Source organism: Colobus angolensis, unplaced genomic scaffold, assembly GCF_000951035.1.
Source record: "Colobus angolensis palliatus isolate OR3802 unplaced genomic scaffold, Cang.pa_1.0 Scaffold17, whole genome shotgun sequence".
Classification (NCBI taxonomy): Eukaryota; Metazoa; Chordata; class Mammalia; order Primates; family Cercopithecidae; genus Colobus; species Colobus angolensis.
This window is the reverse complement of record NW_012114821.1, coordinates 20,259,928-20,284,762: the sequence shown is the minus strand read 5'-3', so window position 1 is coordinate 20,284,762 and position 24,835 is coordinate 20,259,928. Positions and strand designations below refer to the sequence as shown.

Genomic DNA, 24,835 nt, shown 5'->3' with positions numbered 1-24,835 from the left:
CTTTACCAAGTTTTTTTTGCACATAAAGGTGGAGACAGTGTTGGCCTATATAAATTTACCCTGTGCATGACAAGTTGGGTTGGTGGTGTGTCATTAAGTGTGGGCCATCTTCCATAAATGTCTTGGTGCTTAGCATAATGCCTGGCACCCAACTGGGACTCAGTAATTATTTGTTGAATGAATGTTCTAGGATCAATTGAGGCAATTCCCTCTGGATTTCCAGCATGAAAGCAGTTCCATAACCTTAGATCACTACGAATTAAAACTTGGAATAAAAAGTTGGAATACTTAGAATACTAGTACTAAGCAGAACACAAAGCAAACTGCTTATCACTAGTATGTGTCTGTGATAAACTTCTGAAGGCTGTGTCGTTTCCAAAATGTAAATCACTGGGTATGTGTTATTTTGGGAGGCAGACATCTAACAATGGCTGTTTTGGAGAAAGTCAATCAATCTGGGTCTTGGTTCAGTTACAGGAATGACTAATTTTATACTAGATTCTCACATGATTCAAAAAGTGTGTGAATGACTCAGCTCATTAATATCCTTAGCCGCTGTGATCTCCCTTCCCAGTGAAACGATGGTTATAAGGCAGTAATGATAGTTGGAAGAGGAGGAGACTTTGACTTTGCCCTGTGGCAATAAAATGACACACTTTAAGTAATTATATATGCATACAATATTGTTTGAAAGAAATGAGTTATATTATCGTCATATAAATACATTTAATGTTTGTGTTAAAATATGGTGAAAATAATATGTAGTTTCAGCATGGGTAAGGACTGAGTTCTGCTTTTTGTTTCCACCATTATCTTTTTTTCTAAAACAAGCCTCTGTTTATAAGGACAGAGCCATTTGGAGGCCTAACTTAGTTCCTAACAGTCAACTCATTGATTACCTTCTCCTTGCTGACGTAGAGAAATACTGCAGTCATAGGGGTGTTGGGTTCTAATTACATGTAGCTAAGTATTCACAAGTGATTTTGAGCTAAAATGAGCAATTCATTGAAGAGTCTGTGAAATTTCTGGGGATTTGCGTGTTTCTCCCTGTTACTGTTTCCTTCTTTTTGAAGCAATTCATTAAACAAAGACCTGGATATTCGGAGTCAGCCTTTGTGCGTATGTCTGCTCTTACTAGAGTCTCTAGTGACTCAAAAGTCTAATGCACACTTTTCACTTCTTATTTAGCTTGATTTCCCTGCAGCATTTGACAGATCTCAAAATTCCTTCCTAAACTTTGTGGATATTTTCTTTTGGTTGTTTCTTAACTCTTAGCTTTTTCTTTTTAAACTCTTCTAGCTGCCCTTAAAATGTGATATCCTCCAGAATTCGGTCTTGGTGCTTTTTTGTTGTTGTTGTTTCTATTTATTCAGTCTCCTTGGTGATCCCCTTCATTTCCATTAAAATCCATACACTGGTTGCTCCACGTGGGTGTTTTTATGTCAGTCTTGATGAGCTACAGACCTGTGTATTCAGCAACACTGGAGATATATATATAGATAGATACTAATAGTAACAATACTAACAGCTACTCGTTATTGAATATTTTCTGGGTCAGACAGGTGAGTGCTTTATCGCTTCATTTATTTACCTCACAGCGATACTATACATTGTCTTAAAAACCAGAAAAATATCTCATAAAGATTCCGGTTTCTAACTGTCCTGGAAAAGCCTCGGCTTGCCTTCTTACGTGGCAGTAGGCATTGGCAGTCAAGTAACAGCTTTCCTCTTATCTGGGGCTTGTACCATCTACTTACACAGTCCTCATCACTTCCTATGGGCCTGCACTTATTGTGAGTTTCCTCATATCCTTGCTTGTCTGGCCCCATAGGCATTTCTGACACCTGTAAAGACAATTGACATGCTTTCCCAGTTGGTTGCAGACTTCTCTATTTTTTGCCCTGGTACTGGAATGGTTTTCTCAAATGAAATTTGTTACTTGGTTTCTCTTACTAGTTTTTTATATATGTTTCTTTGTCAGCTCCTCATCCCACAACTATGTTGAAGTCTGTATGCTGAAGTTAGAAGGAAAAGAATAAAAGTTTTTGATCATTTACTATGGGCCAGAGTTAAACACAGGCTTGGTTTAGTTAAGTCTTCACAGCATTGAAGTGGGTGTTCCTGATTCCTAATTAAGAGATGAGAGAATTTCAAGGCCCAGGGGATTGTCTTAAGATCCATACCCAGAGTGGATTCAGATCTGTCTGATCCCAAGCTCCAAGTTTTTTCTCCTCCATCATAACAACTTCTAGCTCCTGTTCCTCTATACAAATAAACAAGTGTCTTTAGCACTCTCATTCCCTTGATCTACTTCTCATCTTGTTCTTCCTTTGCCGTCAGACTTTATACATTGGTTCACACACAACTCCGTTAACCCCTTTCTCATCTCAACACAGTGTAATTTAGCCTTCTTATAATTTACTCATTCACCCACATCATCTGAGCACCCACTGTGCCACAGGCAGTGTGCCAGACACCAGGGACATAACCCTTGTCTGAGAGAAGCTTCATGGAGCCATAATTCCAACGCTGTGTGCAGAATGCCTTGTAATGAAATCCCGTGGATTTAAGGATTAGCCCTTTTCTTACTTAAGCTCACTTGCATCATTTTCCCCAAAGGACAAGCACTTCTCTAATGGAAATTTTCTCTTTCCTTTCTTCTGTAGCATTCCTCATTGCTGATTTTCTTCTTTAGTTTTTCAGAGTTTCTTTCTCATCTCTCTTCTTTTTCCCATGCCCTCATTTTAAATGTTTCCAGCTTCATACTAGGTAACTTCACTTCGAAGTCTTACGGTTTCAGTGATTTCTGCTGCTTTCCTCAAGACAAGAGCATTTGACTAGTTGTCCACATTAAATATCTTGGAGGCATCATTACTCCCTTGTCTTTAAGGGAGTAATGAGTTGGTGGTTCTGCTTCTAAACAGCGTCCCAGTTGCCAGCCCCTTTGCCATTAGTTAACATATGGCAGCAACTGCCCTCTCCCTCCCTGTCAGTTGTGTGTCCTCCAGGCATTAAGGATAGTAATTTTTTTTAACTCTCGTTATCACTTTACTCCTTGAAATCTTGTAGTGTCTTTCTCGCTGCCTGTTGGGTCAGGTCTCAGTTCTATAACCTGGCTTCCAGGGCTGTTGACCCTCTGCTCCTGATCCACTCTTCTGGTCTACTCTCATTTTAGCTACAGTGCTTAGCACATAGAGAGCACTCACTGAATACTGGATGAGTAAACGGGTGGTATGGAAAAATCTGACGTTTTGTTGTCAAAGGGCAGAATTAAATTTTTATCATGTAAGTATGGTACCTACTATTTACTTCTCATTTTTAAATTATAACGGTATAAACATTAATCCAGTGTATTGTGCTTCTCTGAAATTCATATGTTGAAGTCCTAACCCCTAGTAGGACCTCCTAATTTGACTGTATTTGGAATCAGGTCTTTCAAGAAGTCATTAAGTTGGCCAGGCGCGGTGGCTCATGCCTGTAATCCGAGCACTTGGGAGGCCGAGGCGGGCGGATCATAAGGTCAGGAGATCGAGACCATCCTGGCTAACATGGTGAAACCCCATCTCTACTAAAAATACAAAAAATTAGCCGGGCGTGGTGGCAAGCGCGGTGGCGGGCGCCTGTAGTCCCAGCTACTTGGGAGGCTGAGGCAGGAGAATGGCGTGAACCCGGGAGGTAGAGCTTGCAGTGAGCTGAGATCGTGCCACTGTACTCCAGCCTGGGTGACAGAGCGAGACTCTGCCTCAAAAAAAAAAAAAGTCATTAAGTTAACATGAGGTCAGCAAGTGGGTCTTAATCCAATATGACTGATGTCCTTAAGAGGAAATTTGGACACAGACCTGTGTAGAGGGAAGACCATGTGATGCCATAGGACCCAGCCCTGCTGATGCCTTGATCTTGGACTTCTTGATTCTAGAACTGTGACAAAATAAATTTCTGTTGTTTAAGCCACCTAATCTGTGGTACTTTGTTATTGCAGCCCTAGTAAATTAATACACCTAGTATCTTTTAATTCACTGAGATTCTAAGTCCTGTGTCTGGGGAGACTTTATTATTGGGGAAAGGATGGACCTAATAATCTAATAGATCCTCTCTTTCCAACTCAAATTTCTTTGAGGTGTTTGAAATTTGTCCAGGGAAGTTAAAGGTTACAGTAAACTGTGATCATGCCACTGTACTCCAGCCTGGGTGACAGAGCCCGACCCTGTCTCTTTAATTTAAAAAAAAAAAAAAAAATTATCCTAGAGACTGAGGTGGGAGGATGGCTTAAGACCAGGAGGCAGGAGTTGCAATGAGCCTGGTGATCATACCACTGTACTCCAGCCTGGGTGACAGAGCCCGACCCTGTCTCTTTAATTTAAAAAAAAAAAAAAAAATTATCCTAGGGAAAGGGTCATCTTTATTATCTTTTTCATACTGCATGATCAGCCACTCAATTTTTTTCCTCTCATTAATCTATTTCTCTTAGATATTCAAACAAAGCAAGAAACCATTAAAAAATAGTGCCCATTTATTTTATTGATTTAAAGAGATAATGAGTTGAATTTTTTAAAATTTCATTTTGATAGCTAGAGTACAGTAAGTTCTCTTTGCAATGGATGGCCATGCAGACTCAAACTTTCAGAGAAGACATTTATTTACAGCAGTGAATTTATGTGCTTTACAGCAGTTTTCTAAAGGTTCTGGTTATGGGGGAAAAACACAGTCAATCACTAAAAATTTAGCTTATTCAGCTTTTCCTAGTCATATTTCAGGTTGTCATGTTGTCAGACCTCAAAATGCCTCTCCCCTCCATCCTCACTGCCCCCACTCCCTACTCAGTCTTTACCTCCTCAGCAATGGTTGTAGTGGAACTGTGGAAATTAAGTAGGTTGTGTTAGAGACTTTGTTGGAAGACAGCATTCAGATTTTACTTATCATCTGCTTAGATCATTCCAAATTACATAATAATTTCAGACTGATTGCACCTTGACAAGGCTCACCCAAATGCCTTCCTATAATGTTACCATTAATATCTTAGGTGGATGTGAGTCCATTTTATTTTATAAATCCAGAAAGAAAGCCTATAATCCTATTCTAAAGAACCAGCAATTTATTTTCTAGGTCTACTCTCAATTCTCGATGCTACGATTTTGAACTTCCTGCATTTTGTTCTATTATGTAGAGATAGAGGATAGCTAGTCACTATGTATAATAGCTCTTATTCTTGAGATATGAGGCAGTATTAAATTGCCTTTCTGTCTTCTCTTTTCCAAATTGAACTTTATTGGTTCTTTAGCCGTGCAGTACTTCTGTTAAATCCTTAATTACATATAACACTTGTCATTAAAGCCTTTCCATGTTTTCTAAAACTCCCTTTAATGGTGAATCCAGCACTTGGGGGTTAGCAATACAAGAAGACAGTTCCTACACTAAAATATAAATTTTAAACATTTTGGTTTCATGCTTAATTCTCATTTTCTATTTAGTAATCAAAATGCATAGCAATTAAGCAAAAGAAGATTATATGTTTTTTCTCTGTGAGAAAAGTTAAAGCAGATATTTGAAGATAATCTTTTGAATTCATATGCATTGATGACTCAGATTCATAGAGATTAGGAATATATGCCACTGACTAGAACCAATATCAAGAATTTTCTGTATCTAACTTGTAGTCTTAGCATCACCTCTGACTAGTTGGATGTAGAAGATAAGTCATTTGACTTCTTTCTAAATCATTTTATTTATTTGTGAAACTGGGGGGAGGAGATCAAGATTAGATTATCTCTAAGCTGTCTTCCAGCCTAGAAATTGTACTGTATACTAATAATAATGGAAGCTAATAAATCGTGGCTTTTAGTGGGTAAGTATATTTGGAGCTAATAAGATTAACTTATTTGAAATACATGTTGAGTACTACCTACTGTGTGCTGGGCACTGGTAATACCGTGATAAATCAGACATCTTTCAAGGAGTTTACACTTTATTAGGGGAAAGAGGCATAAAAATAAGCAATTGAATATTCCTAGAGTGTTCCTGGAGTAGAAGTCTGTCTAAAGTGTATGGGGCACAATAGAGAGTCTGGTGAGTTTTGCTTGGCAGCAGGAGCATCAGGAAAGGGCCAGTGATGAAAAGGAACAATTATGAAGGCCTGATGCAGGGCAGCTGCAGCGAAGTGGTGAGGCAGCAGCTTGACTATAGTGGCTAAAGCTGGAGGATGAGAAAGTGGAAAGAGTGGCTCCTTTTTTCCCCCAAGGAGGTGGAATATGAACAGAAAATAACTGGGGGCAGGGAGCTGGGATTATAAGAGGTTGTTTGTTTTAAAAAAAATGGGTGTGAAGGGCCTGTGTAAAGGTTCTTGAGAAAAGAGAGCGTAGAGAGGAAAGTTTGTTGTAAAGGAGATGAAGAAGATGTAATTAAGAACAGGGTTGAGAATGGATAGAGAGATAGATAAATGGATAGATATGTGATAACACACACAGAGCAGAATGTTAATTGTGGCACCTAGGAAGTAAATGAATGAGTGTTCACAATATTCTTCCGTCAACCTTTCTGCATATTTGAAAGTTTATAATATTGGGAAATGATTTTATAATATTGGGAATGGAGGAGAACATGGGTTGAGAATTTAGCCTTGAACAGAATCAGGGAGCACTTATTCCTTGGTATATCAGGACGTTATGGAAGGTCAAGGCTAAAACCCCAGCCACTTCTGTAAAGTAGAAGTGACTCTCACCTGCTAGGGAGGGCCGAAAAAAAAAAAAAAAAGATTGTTGAGCATGAAGGATGGAATAACCACTGGTGAGTGCGAGAGAGGACTGACCAGACTTGGGTAGTGATGCTCAGGTCTGATGAAGTTGCCACATTTGTGATTGTCACTGGTAGTTATCAGAAGACAACAAGTTAGTAGGATCATTGAAGGGCCACTAGCTTATGGAAGCCAAAATAGAATGAGTAGTTGGCATGAATGAGTCCCTTCAATATTTGCCAGCAGTCTGTCCTAGAACATGTCCCAACCTCTCTGGTGCTTTGTTCAAGAGATTGTTTTCAACCTTACTATCTTTTGCTTTGAATTATCTGAGATAAAAACAATGTTGCAAAACTTTGTTAACACTATTATTGTTAACATTTAACTCAGGTCATTTTGTTATCTCCCTTAGGTAAAAGAAGAACGTCCAGAAAAAATACCAGATTTAAAATTATTGGTGGAGAAGAAATTTTTGGCTTTACAGAACAAGAATTCTGATGCAGACTTTCAAAATAATGAAAAATTTGTACAGTTTAAACAACAGCTGAAAGAACTAAAGAAGCAATGTAAGTCAACATGCTTTGCTTTGGTTCGGCTTTTTGAAATTAGGGAACTGACTTGATAAACAGCCCAGTTAACTGATTTTATAAAGTTTGCTTATCTGCTTGGCTTGATCCTCTTTCTAAGTTGCTTTCTACTGTTGTAATTCTGTATTTTGTCTAATTTTTGGTTCAAATCAGCCTGCCCATTTCTGAAAGCCAACAGTTTCCACAAAGTGCTCAGAAAATTTCCCAGCAGCTAGTTATGTGTATTGTCCCATTGCTGGGGAGGGGAATTGGGAAAACAAAATAAAACTGAAAACTATTTTATTTAAATACCAATGGTATTGTTCAAGTTAAACTGCTGTGCCATGCTTTAAAATAACCATACTTTGATTCTGGTTTTGCCGCTTTGGAGTAATATTAGCTATGTTTTCTCAGAAGACCACATTATCTTCTCAATTATAGACCAAAAATCTCTCTGATCCGTTTTAGCATTGTGGTAGTATAAAATTCCATGTGGTTTTTAAATCTGTTGCCTTCTTAATAAACTATTACATTCAGGTTTTTTAGTGGACATAATTTTGACTTAAGAATTAGAGCAGGCAATATAATTTTTTATACCAAAAAAAATTTTTAGACAGTATTTACCAGAAATAATATATCTTTTCTGTACAGTAAAGTACATATGTCCTTTCTTTTCCCATTCTTCCATGTGGTCCATATACCAATTTTATATAAATCGATTTTTTCACATTAGCATCTATTTAGTCCTATAGTCTTTGCTTCTTTTAGGATTGAGAAGCTTGTATTTCTTAAAGAAGTGAATAGTGAAGCAAATAACCTTTTCTAACTTCAGTCTCCCAACACCTTCATTTACACACACATGGAGCAGGAATGTTGTATGATATGAGACATAAATTTACCTCATGTCCTTATATGTGCTTAATGTAGGGATTCGTATTTTGAAATAGGCTTTCTTTTAAATATAAGCATTTTCTTTAAATTGATGCTGAGATCTCAAAAAATGACTGAGGAAGCTGCTTCACTTTTGTCTATTTTACAAATAACTTAAGTTTCACAATTTGGAATGTTTTGCAATCATGATGAGACTTTTGTTTTTACTGTAGATTTAACCAGTAAGCATTTTCCCCATATTTTAAGTTTATTTTTTGTTCTTTTTTGAACAGCACAGCTCCCAACATTCTTCTAATGTATTTTTCACTCTTCCCTCAAATGATTAATAATTCCCCAAAGAGATAATAATTTGCCAGTGGCTTTCTGATCTTAAAGATACTTATGAATTAGTTGTACAGCCATGAGAATTAGATATTATTCCCCTTAAATATACACGGGCCATATAGTCTTTATCCTTTATCCATGATACTTATTATTCAGTGGTGTGTGTGTGTGTGTGTGTGTGTGTGTAGTATCTGGCACATGGACCTGTGATTACCAGCCTGAGGCCAACAAATCCCCTCAGTTGGGATGTAGAGATTAAACAAAGCTTTTAAAAGCTCACATGATATGACCTCAAGGTTGTTTACCTGGTCGTCTGGTGGTAATTAGAAACTCTGATTGGCAGCTTTCGATTTCTTGGTTAAAAACCTAAATAAAGTGATTGTTTTAGGCATTTTTTCAAAGGTGTTCTCAGTGAAAAGACCGGGAACTATTCTATTTGGTGCTTAGTGAAAATATTTTGAACTAATGTATGTACCAGTTATTAACATTTCTTTATTAAATGCAAAAGTTTTTTTGTCAAATAAATAGCAATTTTTCAATCTTGAAAAAAAAAAGATGCTAATGAATTTCAGTTTTGGTGTTGGTCTAAGTAGCCAAATGTATTTTATTTGACTATTTGGAACCAGTACTCATAAATTGTGGCAGACTTAGCATCCAATCACAATTCCTGATTTTTAAGTAATTTTATAATACAGGTTGAAGGACAAATATTCAAAAATATAAATTGTTTCTTCTTTTGTTATTATTTACAAAGTTATTATTCCACAAAGTAAAGGATGGAGACTTTTAGAATCATATACTCATGGAGAAACACTTTCTAATTAAGAACAACAAAATGATAAATGTTGAAATCGTGGCTATTGTTTCTTAAATCTCTCTAAAATGAGGTTGGAAAAAGAAAGAAAATGTTTCCTCAGGCCACCAGTACACGTTATTTGGATAAACAGTCAAACCTCATGTATATTTATATTGAAAGAAATACTTCCTTATATAAGGTTTCCCTGTATATTGTAACACTGGAATTAAAATAACTTTCCCCTGAAATAATTAAAATAAAAATTTCCCCTAGAATTTTATTTTAAAAAGTTTTTAAATTTCAAATGACAGAACAAATAAAATATTAATACTTTAAAAAAATTTTCTATAAGATCTGTATGCCTTACTTGCAAAATGTAATTTTAGTGCGGTATTATTAGCACTATTAATTAAACTTGTACCATGTCTAGTGGATTTTCTTTCTTTAGATTTAACACTGCTGTGAGGGTTCTAATTAGGATCAGGCCCCCACAATATTTGTGTAGCCAGGTCAAAGGTACACTATGATATGTAAATGAGCTAATGAATCGTTTTGAGATATGTTCTGGTGGCAAGGAATTGCAATAATAATTTTTTTTTTTTTTTTTAAAGATTAGAAAATAGAGGCTAGGGAGAGAGACTTGCTTCTAGATGCCTGTTTTGACAGAGTAAAAGCTGAAGTACTTTTATGGTCTACATAGATCCAAAGAGTTCTATTAGGAAAATATCCACTATGTCTTCACTAACTTTATTATGTAAGAACATAAATGCATGGGATTGCATTTGACCAAATCAGGATCTAATCAGAGAAATGCTAGGAATCTTTTAGGTGGGAAGACGCCAAGATAGAGCTTGCAATGAAGTTGTCTCCCAGGTGGTTTTGTCTCATGGGCAGGCCTAGGTACACTCTGCTGGCAGTGCACGAGCTATAAGTTGATCTATCTGTGGCTCAGCAGCTGGTTCTCAAAGTTTTTGGTCTTATGCTCCCTTTACATTCTTAATTTTTTTTTTTTTTTTTGAGACAGAGTCTCGCTTTGTTACCCATGCTGAAGTACAGTGGTGCAATCCTGGCTCACTTCAACCTCCTCCTCCCAGGTTCCCAAGTAGCTGGGATTATACGTGCACACCACCACACCCAGATAATTTTTGTATTTTTAGTAGAGACAGGGTTTTGCCATGTTGGCCAGGCCGGTCTTGAACTCCTGACCTCAGGTGATCCACCTGCCTCAGCCTCCCAAAGTGTTGGGATTACAGGCATGAGCCACCACGCCTGGTCACATTCCTAAAATTTACTGAGAGCCCCCAGAGAGCTTTTGTTTATTGGTTATATCAACTGACATTTATCATGTTAGAAATCAAAACTGAAGAATTTTAAAAATATTAACATATTATAAATAAGCCTGTGGCATGTTAATATAAACAGTATTTGATATGGGATACCACTTTACATTTTACAAACATAGAGGAAAAATTATTGAGAAGAGTGGCATTCTTTTACATTTTTGCCAGTCTCTTCAATTTTTGGCTTATTTAATAGAAGGTAGCTAGATTCTCATATTTGCATCTACATTTGGTCTATTTTGTTGATGTATACAAAGAAAATTTTGTCTCACACATTGGTAACTGAACTTGCTGAAAAGATCTCGCAGACCACCAGAAGTTCTCACTTTGACAACTCTAGATCTAGGCCAGGGGTCAGTAAACTCTGGGCCATGGACCAAATTCAGCCTGCCTCCTGATTTTCTATGGCCTGCAAGCTAACAATGGTTTTTATATTTTTTAATTGTTGGAGAAAACAATCAAAAGAGAAGTAATATTTGGTGACTTGTGAAAATTATACGAAAATTCTATTTCAGTGTTCATAAACAGTTTCATGGCAACATAGTCATACTCACCTGTTAATGTGTTTTCTGTAGGTATTGTCACTGTCATGGCAGGGTTGAGTGGGTGTGTCACAGATCATCTGGTTAGCAGAGCTTATCATATTTATTATCTGGCTTTTTACAGTAAATGTTTATTGACCCTTGATCTAAATTATATTCAGAAATAACGGCAGTTTTTATTTTTTTAATTTTAGATTTTTTCCCTAAATACCATCCATTTGTCTCAGGTACATTCAGAACACTTTGAGGATTCACTGTGTATGAATTACTATAGTTGAGGCTCTGAAATAAAAAGTGAAAAGCAGGACTCTGTACATGCAGAAGACAGTGTATACACACGATATAATATGAGAACCATTAACAACAACTATCAAGTCAAAAGCAAAGAAAACATCAGAAACAAATGTTATACTATGTGGGACCTAAGTGAGGAGAGTGAAACAGGAATGCCATGCCAGTCAGCTGGTACAGGGCTTTCTGGAGCAGGAGGTTCAGGAAGATTTTGAGACTGGGTTCAGCTCCAGTAGGAAAGAATGTGCTAAAAGATAACAGTGGGAAAGGAGAGGGCAGTACAGATGTCTAGTATTTACCATCCTCAGAATACAAACCTAACAGATATACTACACTCATTTAAAGATACTATTACTCTAAAGATAATATATTTCAGTTACACACAATTATTTTCCTAATAGTTATGTCTTATAGATATTACTGGCATTAGATATAACATCTTTGAACAAATAATTTTATCCTTTAGATACCCAGTGTCCTGTATGTTAGAAATAATTATGTCTGCCTCAGCTTACGTCTCAGGGTCATTACCAAGATTAAATGAGATACTGACTCTGCTAGCTCTAAAAGCTTTAGATTTAAGTTATTGAAGAAGAGCTAGTACAGCATAATGGAAAGAATGGCTTAGCAGCCAGAAGACTTGGATTTGAGTCACTTAATAGTAGCCTACTCTCCCTTCAGATACCACCTGTCTTAGATACTTCCAATTCTTGGAGTCACAAAATCAAGATTGAAGATAACTTCTGTACTTCTACACAAGATGACTGGGATAGTGATGGTAGTGATAGCTGAGTTAGGGAACAATTTCTCAGAGAAGAATTTCCTAAACAGTAATTATATTCTCAGTAACTCAAGTTGTGAAATCAAACAATATGATTTGGTTTAAGGCAGACATAACCAGACTTTCTTGGATGAAATAATTTTAATTTAGCTTGACAATATGGATAATTTTCTCTTCTCCTTGCCTTAAACTGCCTTCACTATTACAGCTCATGGTTTCTTGCAATTTTAACATCAGGAGAACTTAATTAGAATGTGTGAATTCCTCTGTGTAGACACTTCTTCAAGTCATCAAGCAATCTTTCTGGCGTCTTTTATTCATTTACCTGTTATGTGACTATCAGGCCCTGTAGATTTTAGCGTACATCAGCAAAGGCAGAAATTGAGGGCAGTTGACAAAGCCCTTATGTTTTGCAAGTTTCTAAGATTGAGATTTAGAAACTCAAAACATAAGGGGTTTGCTTTATGTTCAAAAATAGAATTGAATGTAAATCTGAAATTTTTAGTATTAATTTAATATGCAATATAATTTTGTTAGTACATTTAAATGCTCAACTTAAAGGAGACCATATCGTATTACCTTTTAATGAAAAAATGCTTATCTGAAAAGGTTCACCACAAATTTAGACAGTATATTTAGGTCACTGTTAGATATAGAATATATGGTATGGAGATAATTGCATCTATGAGTGAAGTTTATACATCATTTTGAGTGACAATGATATTTGTATTGGACATATAGAGACATAGGAATTGACACTGTAATCTAGCAATTAATACGGATTCATTTTAAGCACACCCAATCTAGATCTCAAAACTGATAAAAGGAGGGCGTGGCCATTCACTTTACAAAAGGATTCTCTCAAGGATAGTATTAAGTGTTCTCAGCAACATTAGAAACCTTCACTTGACTGTTTTTAGTTGGTGGCTTTTCCATCTCCTTCAGCGTCTACTCAAAACTACAGTGTAGTTGCACAAGGGTAGGGGTTTTTATGTTTTGCTTACTGATGTACTCCTTGAACTTCAGCATGAGGCCTAGGCACAGTGTAGTATTACCATAGCAGAGGTCCTTGATGGTCACAACAATCTTCCGGAAAACCGTCATGTGCTTGAGAACTTCTGTGCTACTGAAAGAGGACACCTGTCACCCCTGCCAGCTTATTATTGCTGTGAGTGGGTGTGGACCCACTGTTGCCAGATCTTCAGGTTGTTTTAGAAAACTCAGAAATCTAAGTTACTAGATTTTTCTGTTTTTCAGTTTCTAGATTTTTAAAACACTGTTCAGACAAAACTGTTAGTTTGTAACCTTTGGCTTTACCTTCTCATAATGTAATTTTTTTAGTGCCTTATTAGACACTTTAATGAGAGACAGCAGCCATTTAATTTACTGTTAGTTTGTGATATCTTCAGAAGAGTCGATGGTTTTGCTTTCAGGATACTGCAAACTAAGACCAAAATGTGCAGTTTGCTTCATTTGGGAACATATATTGTAGAAACCTGTTGGGTTCTACTGAAAAAGCAAATGGGAGTTTTGTGATAGGGGGCCAGGTATGGGAGCCCCCTCATCCAGATGCAGGTGAACAGTGTGGTTCTAGAGAAGACCAGTGATTGGAAAGGTATGTGTGAGTTTTGAAACTTGGAAGAAGACAGATGAGAAGTAAATAAAGGTAGTGCCAAGAGGGAAAATATTTGACTTTGCCTAGAAATACATGGAGTGCATTTAAACTGGGCAAGGTATTGACCAACTTACCTTCATCCTGATACTATTCAACTTAGAAATTTCTTACTTTGTCATAAGGTGTAACTGTTGTTAGAAATAGATAATCGGTGTTGCGAAGAAAAGTCAGCAGAGAGACAAAGGACCTCTTAGCAAGGCAGTCTTTACTTTCTGCAGAAAGGGTGCTTCACACAGGTGGAACAATGGCGAGAGCACACCTGAACAAAGGAAAGGCGGACATATTTATCCCTTATGCCTTTGGGTCATCCTTACTGCTCTATCCTGCATCCATTGACTGGAGCTGAACCTCACAGTCTTAAACTGATAACCAATTTGCTAATAGCCTAAAACTTTCCTAAATAGGTAAGTGCAAGGAAGAACAAAGAAGGAGAGGAAGTTGCTTATGAAAGGTTTAAGGCTAAGACTTGCCTGGGCCTGTCCAGACATGCCTGAGTAAGCCAAAGCAACTAACTGGGCTAAAGTGTAAGAACTGATAGTTGATAGGAGGCTTTAGAGTAAGGAGCTATTATTCCTAGTGTCTATTATTTTATTTTTAAACCAAGACGAGCTTTGAAGAGGAGCTTTTCTACTTTCTACAATTGTCTATCCAAATTCACAAATGATGTGAATTGCTGGCCTGCAATGAACCAAAGTCCAAGACCCTTTAAGACAGGAATAATTTCTTATGAATCCCTATGTTCTTTTTGTTTCTCACATAGTAGGAGCTCAGTTAATATTTATAGAACAGATTTTTTCAACTGATCAGATAAGCTGCCTAGAAAAAGAGGGTCAGAACCTAGTTAAGGCAGTCTGATGATAAAAATCCTTTTCCTTTCAATACATCATCAATAAGGAAGAGAATAGAGGACAGAAATTAGCGTTTATAGGGTTGAGATCTAAAATCATCACAAAAGGTTAAAAATTTATATTGTCTTTGAAAATTCCCTAAAATGCTCAACAAAAGTAAATACATAATTTTGTGTATGTAACCACTTACAATGATATGTTGGCACAAACGTATAGTATATACAGCAATACACATTTTTTAATATCACAGAATATGGCTTAAGTCTTTTAAGTGTGACTGCTTAGAACATTCAAGCAAATTGATGAAGTTTGCTGGCTCTTGTATGGTTTTACCGTCTCTGTACCTCTCAGCAGGTCTTCATTTTTTCCTTAAAGATGTGGATGAAGCCATTGCCATTCACTTGCTGAATGACTTAATTGTTGGGAAATGCTAAAAATCTTAAATGTCACAACCAAGGTGGACTTTTTCAGGCTGGATTGTGTCCTAAGAGCTTATGTTCATTGAGTGAAATTTCTGCCCTGTACACATTTTTTATTCTTTGAGTGTTTGCCTCTCTCCTCTTTCCTCCTCTCTTGGTCAGCGTCTGTCTGTCTTTTCTCTGTGTCTCTTTCCTCCCTGCTGCTTTTTTTGTGTCTCCCACTCCATACGTTTTCTCTTTTCCATAAATCTTGACTTACATCATTGCAGCTGAAGAGCGTCATCCCCATCTTAATGATGAAGCAGCCTCAGAGAGGTATAGTGACATGCCCAAGGCTAACAAAGCTAGTGAACAGTAGAACCAGAAGACAGAGGATACCAGGGATGAAGAGAGAACACTGGAGAGAAGTGTAGCTACTCTCCCTCTTTTCTTTTGTAAAGCTGTTACTTTTTAGGAGTGTTTACATTTTAAAGCAGATTTGGGGGACCAAATAAATAGGTTAAGAAAAAGAGTAATTCAAATTAAGGGATTGATTCCATTGTGGTGGAGTTTTAATCAGGTCATTAAGCTGTCCAGGAGTTATTATGTAGTGAGAAATTAACTTTTCTACATGTCCTTTATATTGTACAATAAAAGCACTCATCTACTCTGCATTCATCTTAGGTTTGCCCTATTCCTATTTGCTGATAGTTACAATACAGGTCATAGGCATGCTTTGTATAATGCCTAGTACCTAAAGTACTCAGTGAGTGCTGGTTGAATTAATGAATAATAGCCGACATTGTTTGAGTGCTTACCTATGCTCAGGCTATGGTACTTGCAGACTTTATGTGCATTATTATTATTATTTTTCGAGATGGAGTTTTGCTCTTGTTGCCCAGGCCGGAGTGCAATGGCACGATCTTGGCTCACTGCAACCTTTGCCTCCCAGGTTCAAGTGATTCTCCTTCCTCAGCCTCCTGATAGCTGGGATTTACAGGCACCCACCACCCTACCTTGCTAATTTTTTGTATTTTTAGTAGAGATGGGGTTTCACCATGTTGGCCAGGCTGGTCTTGAACTCCTGACCTCAGGTGATCTGCCTGCCTCAGCCTCCCAAAGTGCTGGGATTACAGGCGTGAGCCACCACGCCCAGCCTGTTTATGTGCATTATTATTTCTTTCTCTCAGCTCTATTGGATGAGTGTATCCATTTTATAGATTAGAAAATAAGCAAAGAGATGTAATATAACTTGCCTAAAACCCTGATGCTGAAATTCATACCCAGGTTTAGATGACACCAAAGCCCATGTCATGTTCTTTCCCCCATACCATACCAATTCTTTTTTTTTTTTTTTAAGATGGAATCTCCCTCTATCGCCCAGGCTGGAGTCCAGTGGCGCGATCTCGGTTCACTGCAATCTCTGCCTCCCGGGTTCACGCCATCTTCCTGCCTCAGCCTCCCAAATAGCTGGGACTACAGGCGCCCGCCATGACGCCTGGCTAATTTTTTTGCATTTTTAGTAGAGACAAGGTTTCACCGTGTTAGCCAGGATGGTCTCGGTCTCCTGACCTCGTGATCCACCCGCCTCGGTCTCCCAAAGTGCTGGGATTACAGCCATGAACCGCTATGCCCGGCCACCACACCAATTCTTGAAAACATTTTTGTGTTTTTTTCTTTCTCTCAATTCAAGCATATCATTCATTTATAAAATCTTACTTTTAATAGGACTCTTGAAGAGTGAATCATCTGTTTAGATCTTCCAGATCATAGAACTGCCTTGATGTACTTAGATGACACTGGAGGAATCTGCTTCATCTAGCTGAGCGAGAGTCTTTTTTGGTCACTTGCATTTAGAGATTAGGGAGTAGGAATGATACCAGACACTATATAGCAGTTCTTCTTTTCCAGATCCCCATGGTTTTGGCAATTCATTTAGAATATAGTGCCTAAGAATGATGTTTCTGGTGGAATAGTTGGTGTGTTATGGCAGAGAGGAGGAGGATATTTACAGCATCCCAAGTTTAGAACAAATTCCATGAAATTTATTTCAAACATAACAACAGTAATCTCTTGCACATACATCATCTCGCGTAATCTTTACAACATCCACATGCAGGAAAGGAATGCATGAAAAGTATAAGTTCTGTTTTTAGCAGACTGAACACCATATAATAAGAGTCTTGGAGGTGACATATTTACCCAGTGTCTCACAGTTAAGAGGCCACAAGGATAGCAAATATGTTCACGAGGAAAGGGGAAGTTTTAAAATGACAGATAGCTATAATTAAAGTTAGTAAAGAAAGGTTCAGTTATCAAGGGACAAATGAGTCAGCAGCAAGTTTAGACACAAACTGTGAACTCTGGGTGTTTCTCTCATTGTGACTTATTTTAAGAGAGTATGATGCCATCTACACTCAGAAAGTAGCCTGAATCTAGATTAGGAAGACCAAGTCTTAAGTGTCCCAGAGATGATGTTACATTATACCTAAGAAAATAATTATCTTGTCAAGTTATAATTCCTGAAGTTAGAATGATTTAAGTGTTATATTTGTTAGATAGACTGGAAGTTTCAGACAAAGTTACTAAGCATTTCTGTCTACTTCTACTTCATTTTTAAAATACTTTTTTTTTTTTTCTTTTGGAAAGAAAGTTTAAGTAGAATTTTGGCAGCTTAGTGTGTGATGTGTTATTGTGTGTACAGCAAGTAGACATGGTTTACTCATTAACCATTCTGAAATTTTGAAGTCAAATGAATTGTTTCAAGTTAATATTATAATTTGTCTTTATAAAGCAGCTATAATTGAATATTATATGTATATTGTAGCAATTATATAGGGAAAAAACTGCATATAGAAATTCAGAGCTACTTGTATAGAAATGCATTGTTGGTGAACAACATTTGAAATCGAGCAGTGATATAATTTTACACATTCAAGTAATACTAATGACTTGCTACGTTTCATTTCAATTTAAGATTTTAGGAGCATTAATGTAGTATCACAAAAAGGGCACAATAATGGAAATCAGAAGACCTAACTTAGACGTTATTGAATGGATTCTGCCCACTCTGGCAGTTCAGTTTCTGTCTCTGGATCTCATATCCTCACATAGGGAAAGGCTTCATCTCTAAGGCTGCCTTGCAGATGGTGATAGATGATGATGACACGCTCTACTGCTAACATGTGCTGCCTCTTCAGTATCATTCTAATATGTTTTCTTTGGAATTCCATATCTTAAGGACATGTTCTGAAATAATGAAGCAAAATTTACTTACAAAGATATCCTTTATGATATTATTTGTAATTAATATATTACTAACACTGTAACATAATAGTTGAGGGCTAGTTATGTAAAATATGCAACATCAATTCAGTGAAATATTTTGCAGTCATTAAAAATGATGTGAGGAGTTTTAAAAACATCAGGAAATAAATGCTTATGCTATTAAGCGTTAACAGGGGCCAGGCACAGTGGCTCACGCCTGTAATCCCAACACTTTGGGAGGCCGAGGCAGGTGGATCACCTGAGGTTGGGAGTTCGAGACCAGCCTGTCCAACATGGAGAAACCCCGTCTCTACTAAAAATACAAAATTAGCTGGACGTAGTGGCATATGCCTGTAATCCCAGCTACTCAGGAGGCTGAGGCAGGAGAATTGCTTGAACCTGGGAGGCGGAAGTTGCAGTGGGCCGCGATCACGCCATGGCACTCCAGCCTAGGCAACGAGTGAAACTCCATCTCAAAAAAAAAAAAGAAAAGAGTTAACAGGATACAAAAATTGAGTGTTCAGTATGATTACAACTAGGTTAAATACACATTTATGTAAAGTACACTTCATCAAAATTAAAACCTTCAACTTATCACGACAGACATTAAGGTAATAAATGGACAAGCTACAGCGTAGGACAAAATATTCACAAAACATGTATCTCACAAAGAATGTAGTGTATCCAGACTGTATAAAGAACTGGAACTAATAATAAGAGACAACACCCTTCTGTTTAAAAATTAGCAAAGGTTTGAACAGACTTCACAAAAGAAGATAAACAAATGGCTAATAAACATATGAAAATTATTTTTAAAACCGCATTCATAGAATAAACACTGCTGGTGGTAGCATTATGCTTCTACCTTGACTTTTTCTCTACCTTCATTTTTAAAATATGTATTTATTCTTCACTAATTTTCTATAAAGAGTCTATATAGTTTTATAATCAGGAAACCAAAATCCCTCAATTTACTGAGAAAGAGCTACTGGTTAGGAGTGACAGGAGGATATTTTCTCAGAAAAGAAGTAAGTGTAAAACAAAGCAAAAAGCATATTTCTTCTTCTAAGATTTCAGAAGAATTGAAAGAAGAAAGGTACATGGAAGCTTTATCTTCACCCCTAGTTTTATCCTAAGTGTGCCCCTTCAGTCTCTACCTATCACTCAGTCAGTCTGGTGGACAGTGAGAAGCAGCCTCATATTTACCCTTTGTTACTCTCTGTTAACTCTCATCATCCCCATTAACTGTATGTTGTTGATTTATTTGCCAGGGCCTTGTCACTTTGTCCTTGAAATATCAGAAAGTGTTAGCGGTTCTTGTAGAGAGTGTTGCCCGTTTGTATATGTTGAAAGAGGAGGAAGAATTTTTGTATTGTATGCATGACTATATTTTACAAGGCATATTTTAGCTTACAAAGCACTCTCCCATCTATTATCTTATTTAATTTTCACGACAGCTTAGTGTGGTAGATAGATAGTATTCGTCCCATTTTACAGATGAGGTTCTGCACAATCAGTTTTCCTGCACAGTTCTATCAATCAGCCCCCCACGAAAAATTCTCTTGTGCCACTTTGTAATTGACACCTCCCCCCATTCCCAGCCCCTGGCAACCACTATTTTGTTTTTTCTATATATAATTTTAATTTTTCCAGAATGTTATATAGGTGGAATTGTAGAGTGTATAGCCTTTTGAGTGGCTTCTTTCACTTATCAGAGTGCATTTGACATTCATTAACGGTATTGCTAGTTATCTGCAGTTTGTTGCATTTTATTGCTGAGTAGTATTTCATTGTATGGATGTACCATAGTTTCATTTACCAATGGAAGAACATCTCAGTTGTTTGCAGCTGGTGGCCCTTATGAATAAACCTGCTAGAAGGATTCATGTACAGAGTTTTATGTGAATATGTTTTAGTATCTATTGAGTAAATATCCAGGCATAAGATTGATGGCTTTGGTAAGCATATGATTGCTGGGATTAGTAAGCATATGATGTTTAGCTTATAAAAAATGGACATTGTGTCGATGTTTATAAAATTTGAAAAAAAGAAATGGACAAACTGTTTTTCAACGTGCGGTGTATGAGAATTGCACCCTCACCAGCACATGCATTATTTTTGGTTTTGTTTTTCATTCTGCTATTCTAATAAGTATGTAGTGATATTTCATTGTGGTTTTATTTTATGTTTTTCTAACCTTTCTTATATTTAAATTTTTCATATAACGTTCATATTTCTCTATTTGTACATCTTCTGCATTTATTCTTTAATTCATTCCAGAAACACTATAGGTGACCTGTAGCAATGGTTCTCAGACTAGCATGAGCATCAGCTAGAAACTTATTAAAAATACAGATTTTTAGGTTCTACCCTAGACCTACTGAATCTGAAACTGGGAGAGTAAAACTGAATTTTCAGCTCTCCAAATGATTCTCCTGTAACCCAAAGTTTGAGAACCACTGGTCTACAGTGGAGGTGTTCACCCATGCCTAGGCGTCAGTATCAACTGTGAACATTAAAAAAAGAAAAGAAAATCAGAGTTCAATCTCCACCCAGAGATTCAAATTTAGTTTGTATCTGGTAAGCCCACAGGCATTTTTTTTTTAACGTTCTCCAGGCAATGCTAACGTACAATGAGGGTTAAAAATAATCTACTAAAAGTTGTTTGCTAGGCAGTCTAAAGGATATAAATCTGACACCAATTCCAGATCTAATGCAGCTTATTATTTCAAAGGAAGGATCCATAGAAGCATATCTTAGCATAGTCATAAGCACATACATATAAGTTACTTAGTAATTATCTAATGAATTAAATTGTACTTGGTGTCCTGGTTCTAAATATAAACTAACTTCATTTACCTATATCTCAGAGTCTCATTTTGAAACTCGGTGTTGTACTTAGCATTCATTCATTCAGCAGATGTTCATTGAATATGCTGGGAATATGGCAGGGAACAAAATAGACAAGTCTCTATGCTCATGGAGCTTATATGCTGGCACTTAGCATCAACACAGTATTTTGGGGAAAATACATTTCTTTATAATTCCAAAACAAAGATATCTATTTATTGATAGTCTTAATCGTGATATTTGTGTTATGCTCAAGTACTGTCTTTCAGAGTTATTTGCCTTGTATTTGTTAAAATTTGTATTAGTTGTTACATTCTTTTTCCTGAATTTTTTTTTTTCAGGAATTTCCTGTTTTGTTTTGTTTTTTTTTTTTTTTTTGAGATAAAGTCACATTCTGTCACCCAGTCTGGAGTGCAATGGCACAATCTTGGCTCACTGCAACCTCCGACTCCTGGGTTCAAGCGATTCTCCTGCCTCCCAGGTAGCTGGGGTTACAGGTGCCTGCCACCACGCCAAGCTGATTTTTGTACTTTTAGTGGAGACTGGGTTTCACCGTGTTGACCAGGCTCCTAGTCTTGAACTCCTGACCTTATGTGATCCTCCTGCCTTGGCCTCCCAAAGTGCTGGGATCACAGGCATGAGCCACCAAGCCCAGCCCTGGATAACTTTTTTTTTTTCTTTTTTTGTACTTTAAGTTCTAGGGTACATGTGCACAACGTGCAGGTTTGTTACGTAGGTATATATGTGCCATGTTGGTTTGCTGCACCCATCAACTTGTCATTTACGTTAGGTGTTTCTCCTAATGCTATCCCTCCCCCAGCCTCCTTACTCCCTGACAAGTGCTGGTGTGTGATGTTCCCCCCTCTCCATGTCCAAGTGTTCTCATTGCTCAATTCCCACCTATGAGTGAGAACATGTGGGTTTGGTTTCCTATCCTTGTGATAGTTTCCCAAGAATGATGGTTTCTAGCTTCATCCATGTCCCTGCAAAGGACTTGAACTCATCCTTTTTCATGACTGCATAGTATTCTGTGGTGTGTATGTGCCACATTTGCTTAATCCAGTCTATCACTGATGGGCATTTGGGTTAGTTCCAAGTCTCTGCTATTGTGAACAGTGCCACAATAAACATACATGTGCATATGGCTTTATAGTAGCATGCTTTATAATCCTTTGGGTATATACCCAGTAATGGGATTGCTGGGTCAAATGTTATTTCTAGTTCTAGATCCTTGAGGAATTGCCACACTGTCTTCCACAGTGGTTGAACTAATTTATGCTCCCACCAACAGTGTAAAAGCATTCCTATTTCTCCACATCCTCTCCAGCATCTGTTGTTTCCTGACTTTTTAATGATCACCATTCTAACTGGCTTGAGATGGTATCTCATTGTGGTTTTCATTTGCATTTCTCTGGTGACCAGTGATGATGAGCATTTTTTCATGTCTGTTGTCTGAATAAATGTCTTCTTTTGAGAAGTGGCTGTTCATATCCTTTGCCCACTTTTTGATGGGATTGTTTGTTTTTTTCTTGTAAATTTGTTTAAGTTCTTTGTAGATTCTGGATATTAGCCCTTTGTCAGATGGGTAGATTGCAAAAATTTTCTCCCATTCTGTAGGTTGCCTGTTCACTCTGATGGTAGTTTCTTTTGCCGTGCAGAAGCTCTTTAGTTTAATTAGATCCCATTTGTGTGTTTTGACTTTTGTTGTCGTTGCTTTTGGTGTTTTAGTCATGGAGTCCTTGCCCATGCCTATGTCCTGAATGGTATTGCCTAGGTTTTGTTCTAGGGTTTTTATGGTTTTAGGTCTAACATTTAAGTCTTTAATCCATCTTGAATTAATTTTTGCATAAGGTGTAAGGAAGGGATCCAGTTTCAGCTTTCTACATAGGCTAGCCAGTTTTCCCAGCACCATTTATTAAATAGAGAATCTTTTCCCCATTTCTTGTTTTTGTAGGTTTGTCAAAGATCCGTTGGTTGTAGATGTGTGGTGTTATTTCTGAGGCCTCTGTTCTGTTCCATTGGTCTACATATCTGTTTTGGTACCAGTACCATGCTGTTTTGGTTACTGTAGCCTTGTAGTATAGTTTGAAGTCAGGTAGCGTGATTCTCCCAGCTTTGTTCTTTTTGCTTAGGATTGTCTTGGCAATATGAGCTCCTTTTTGATTCCATATTAACTTTAAAGTAGTATTTCCAATTCTGTGAAGAAAGTCATTGGTAGCTTGATGGGGATAGCATTGAATCTATAAATTACTTTGGGCAGTATGGCCATTTTCACTATATTGATTCTTCCTGTCCATGAGCGTGAAATGTTCTTCCAATTGTTTGTGTCCTCTTTTATTTCATTGAGCAGTGGTCTGTAGTTCTCCTTGAAGAGGTCCTTCATATCCCTTGTAAGTTGGATTCCTAGGTATTTTATTCTTTTTGTAGCAATTGTGAATGGGAATTCATTCATGATTTGGCTCTCTGTTTGTCTGTTATTGGTGTATAGAAACGCTTGTGATTTTTGCACATTGATTTTGTATCCTGAGACTTTGCTGAAATTGCTTATCAGCTTAAGGAGATTTTGGGCTGAGATGATGAGGTTTTCTAAATATACAGTCATGTCATCTGCAAACAGGGACAATTTGACTTCCTCTTTTCCTAACTGAATACCCTTTCTTTCTTTCTCTTGCCTGATTGCCCTAGCCAGAACTTCCAACACTATGTTGAATAGGAGTGGTGAGAGAGGTCATCCTTGTCTTGTGCCGGTTTTCAAAGGGAATGCTTCCAGTTTTTGCCCATTCCGTATGATATTGACTGTGAGTTTGTCATAAATAGCTCTTACTACTTTGAGATATGTTCCATCGTTACCTAGTTTATTGAGCGTTTCTTAGCATAAAAGGCTGTTGAAGTTTGTCAAAGGCCTTTTCTGCATCTATTGAGATAAGCATGTGGTTTTTGACATTGGTTCTGTTTATATGATGGATTAAATTTATTGATTTGCGTATATTGAACCAGCCTTGCATCCCAGGGATGAAGCTGACTCGATCGTGGTGGATAAGTTTTTTGATGTGCTGATGGATTCAATTTGCCAGTATTTTATTGAGGATTTTCACATCGATGTTCATCAGGGATATTGGTCTAAAATTCTCTTTTTTTGTTGTGTCTCTGCCAGGCTTTGGTATCAGGATGATGTTGGCCTCATAAAAGGAGTTAGGGAGGATTCCCCCTTTTTCCATTGATTGGAAGAGTTTCTGAAGGAATGGTACCAGCTCCTCTTTGTACCTCTAGTAGAATTCGGCTGTGAATCCATCTGGTACTGGACTTTTTTTTGGTTGGTAGGCTTTTAATTATTGCCTCAATTTCGGAGCCTGTTATTGGTCTATTCAGAGATTCCACTTCTTCCTGGTTTAGTCTTGGGAGGGCGTATGTGTCTAGGAATTTATCCATTTCTTCTAGATTTTCTAGTTTATTTGCGTAGAGGTGTTTATAATATTCTCTGATGGTAGATTGTATTTCTGTGGGGTCGGTGGTGATATCCCCTTTATCATTTTTTATTG

At 37.3% G+C, this 24,835-nt stretch overlaps 1 protein-coding gene across 2 annotated transcripts in view; it reads left to right on the top strand.

Moving 5' to 3' along the window:
- The window catches only part of NSMCE2 (non-SMC element 2, MMS21 homolog (S. cerevisiae)), a 266,651-nt gene that overhangs the window by 76,671 nt on the left and 165,145 nt on the right, over positions 1 to 24,835 (top strand). For both annotated transcript variants that reach the window (XM_011938190.1, XM_011938191.1), the window contains one exon: positions 7,140 to 7,293. In XM_011938190.1, coding sequence (XP_011793580.1) covers positions 7,140 to 7,293 — 154 coding nt within the window. The remainder of the gene's footprint in view (positions 1 to 7,139; positions 7,294 to 24,835) is intronic.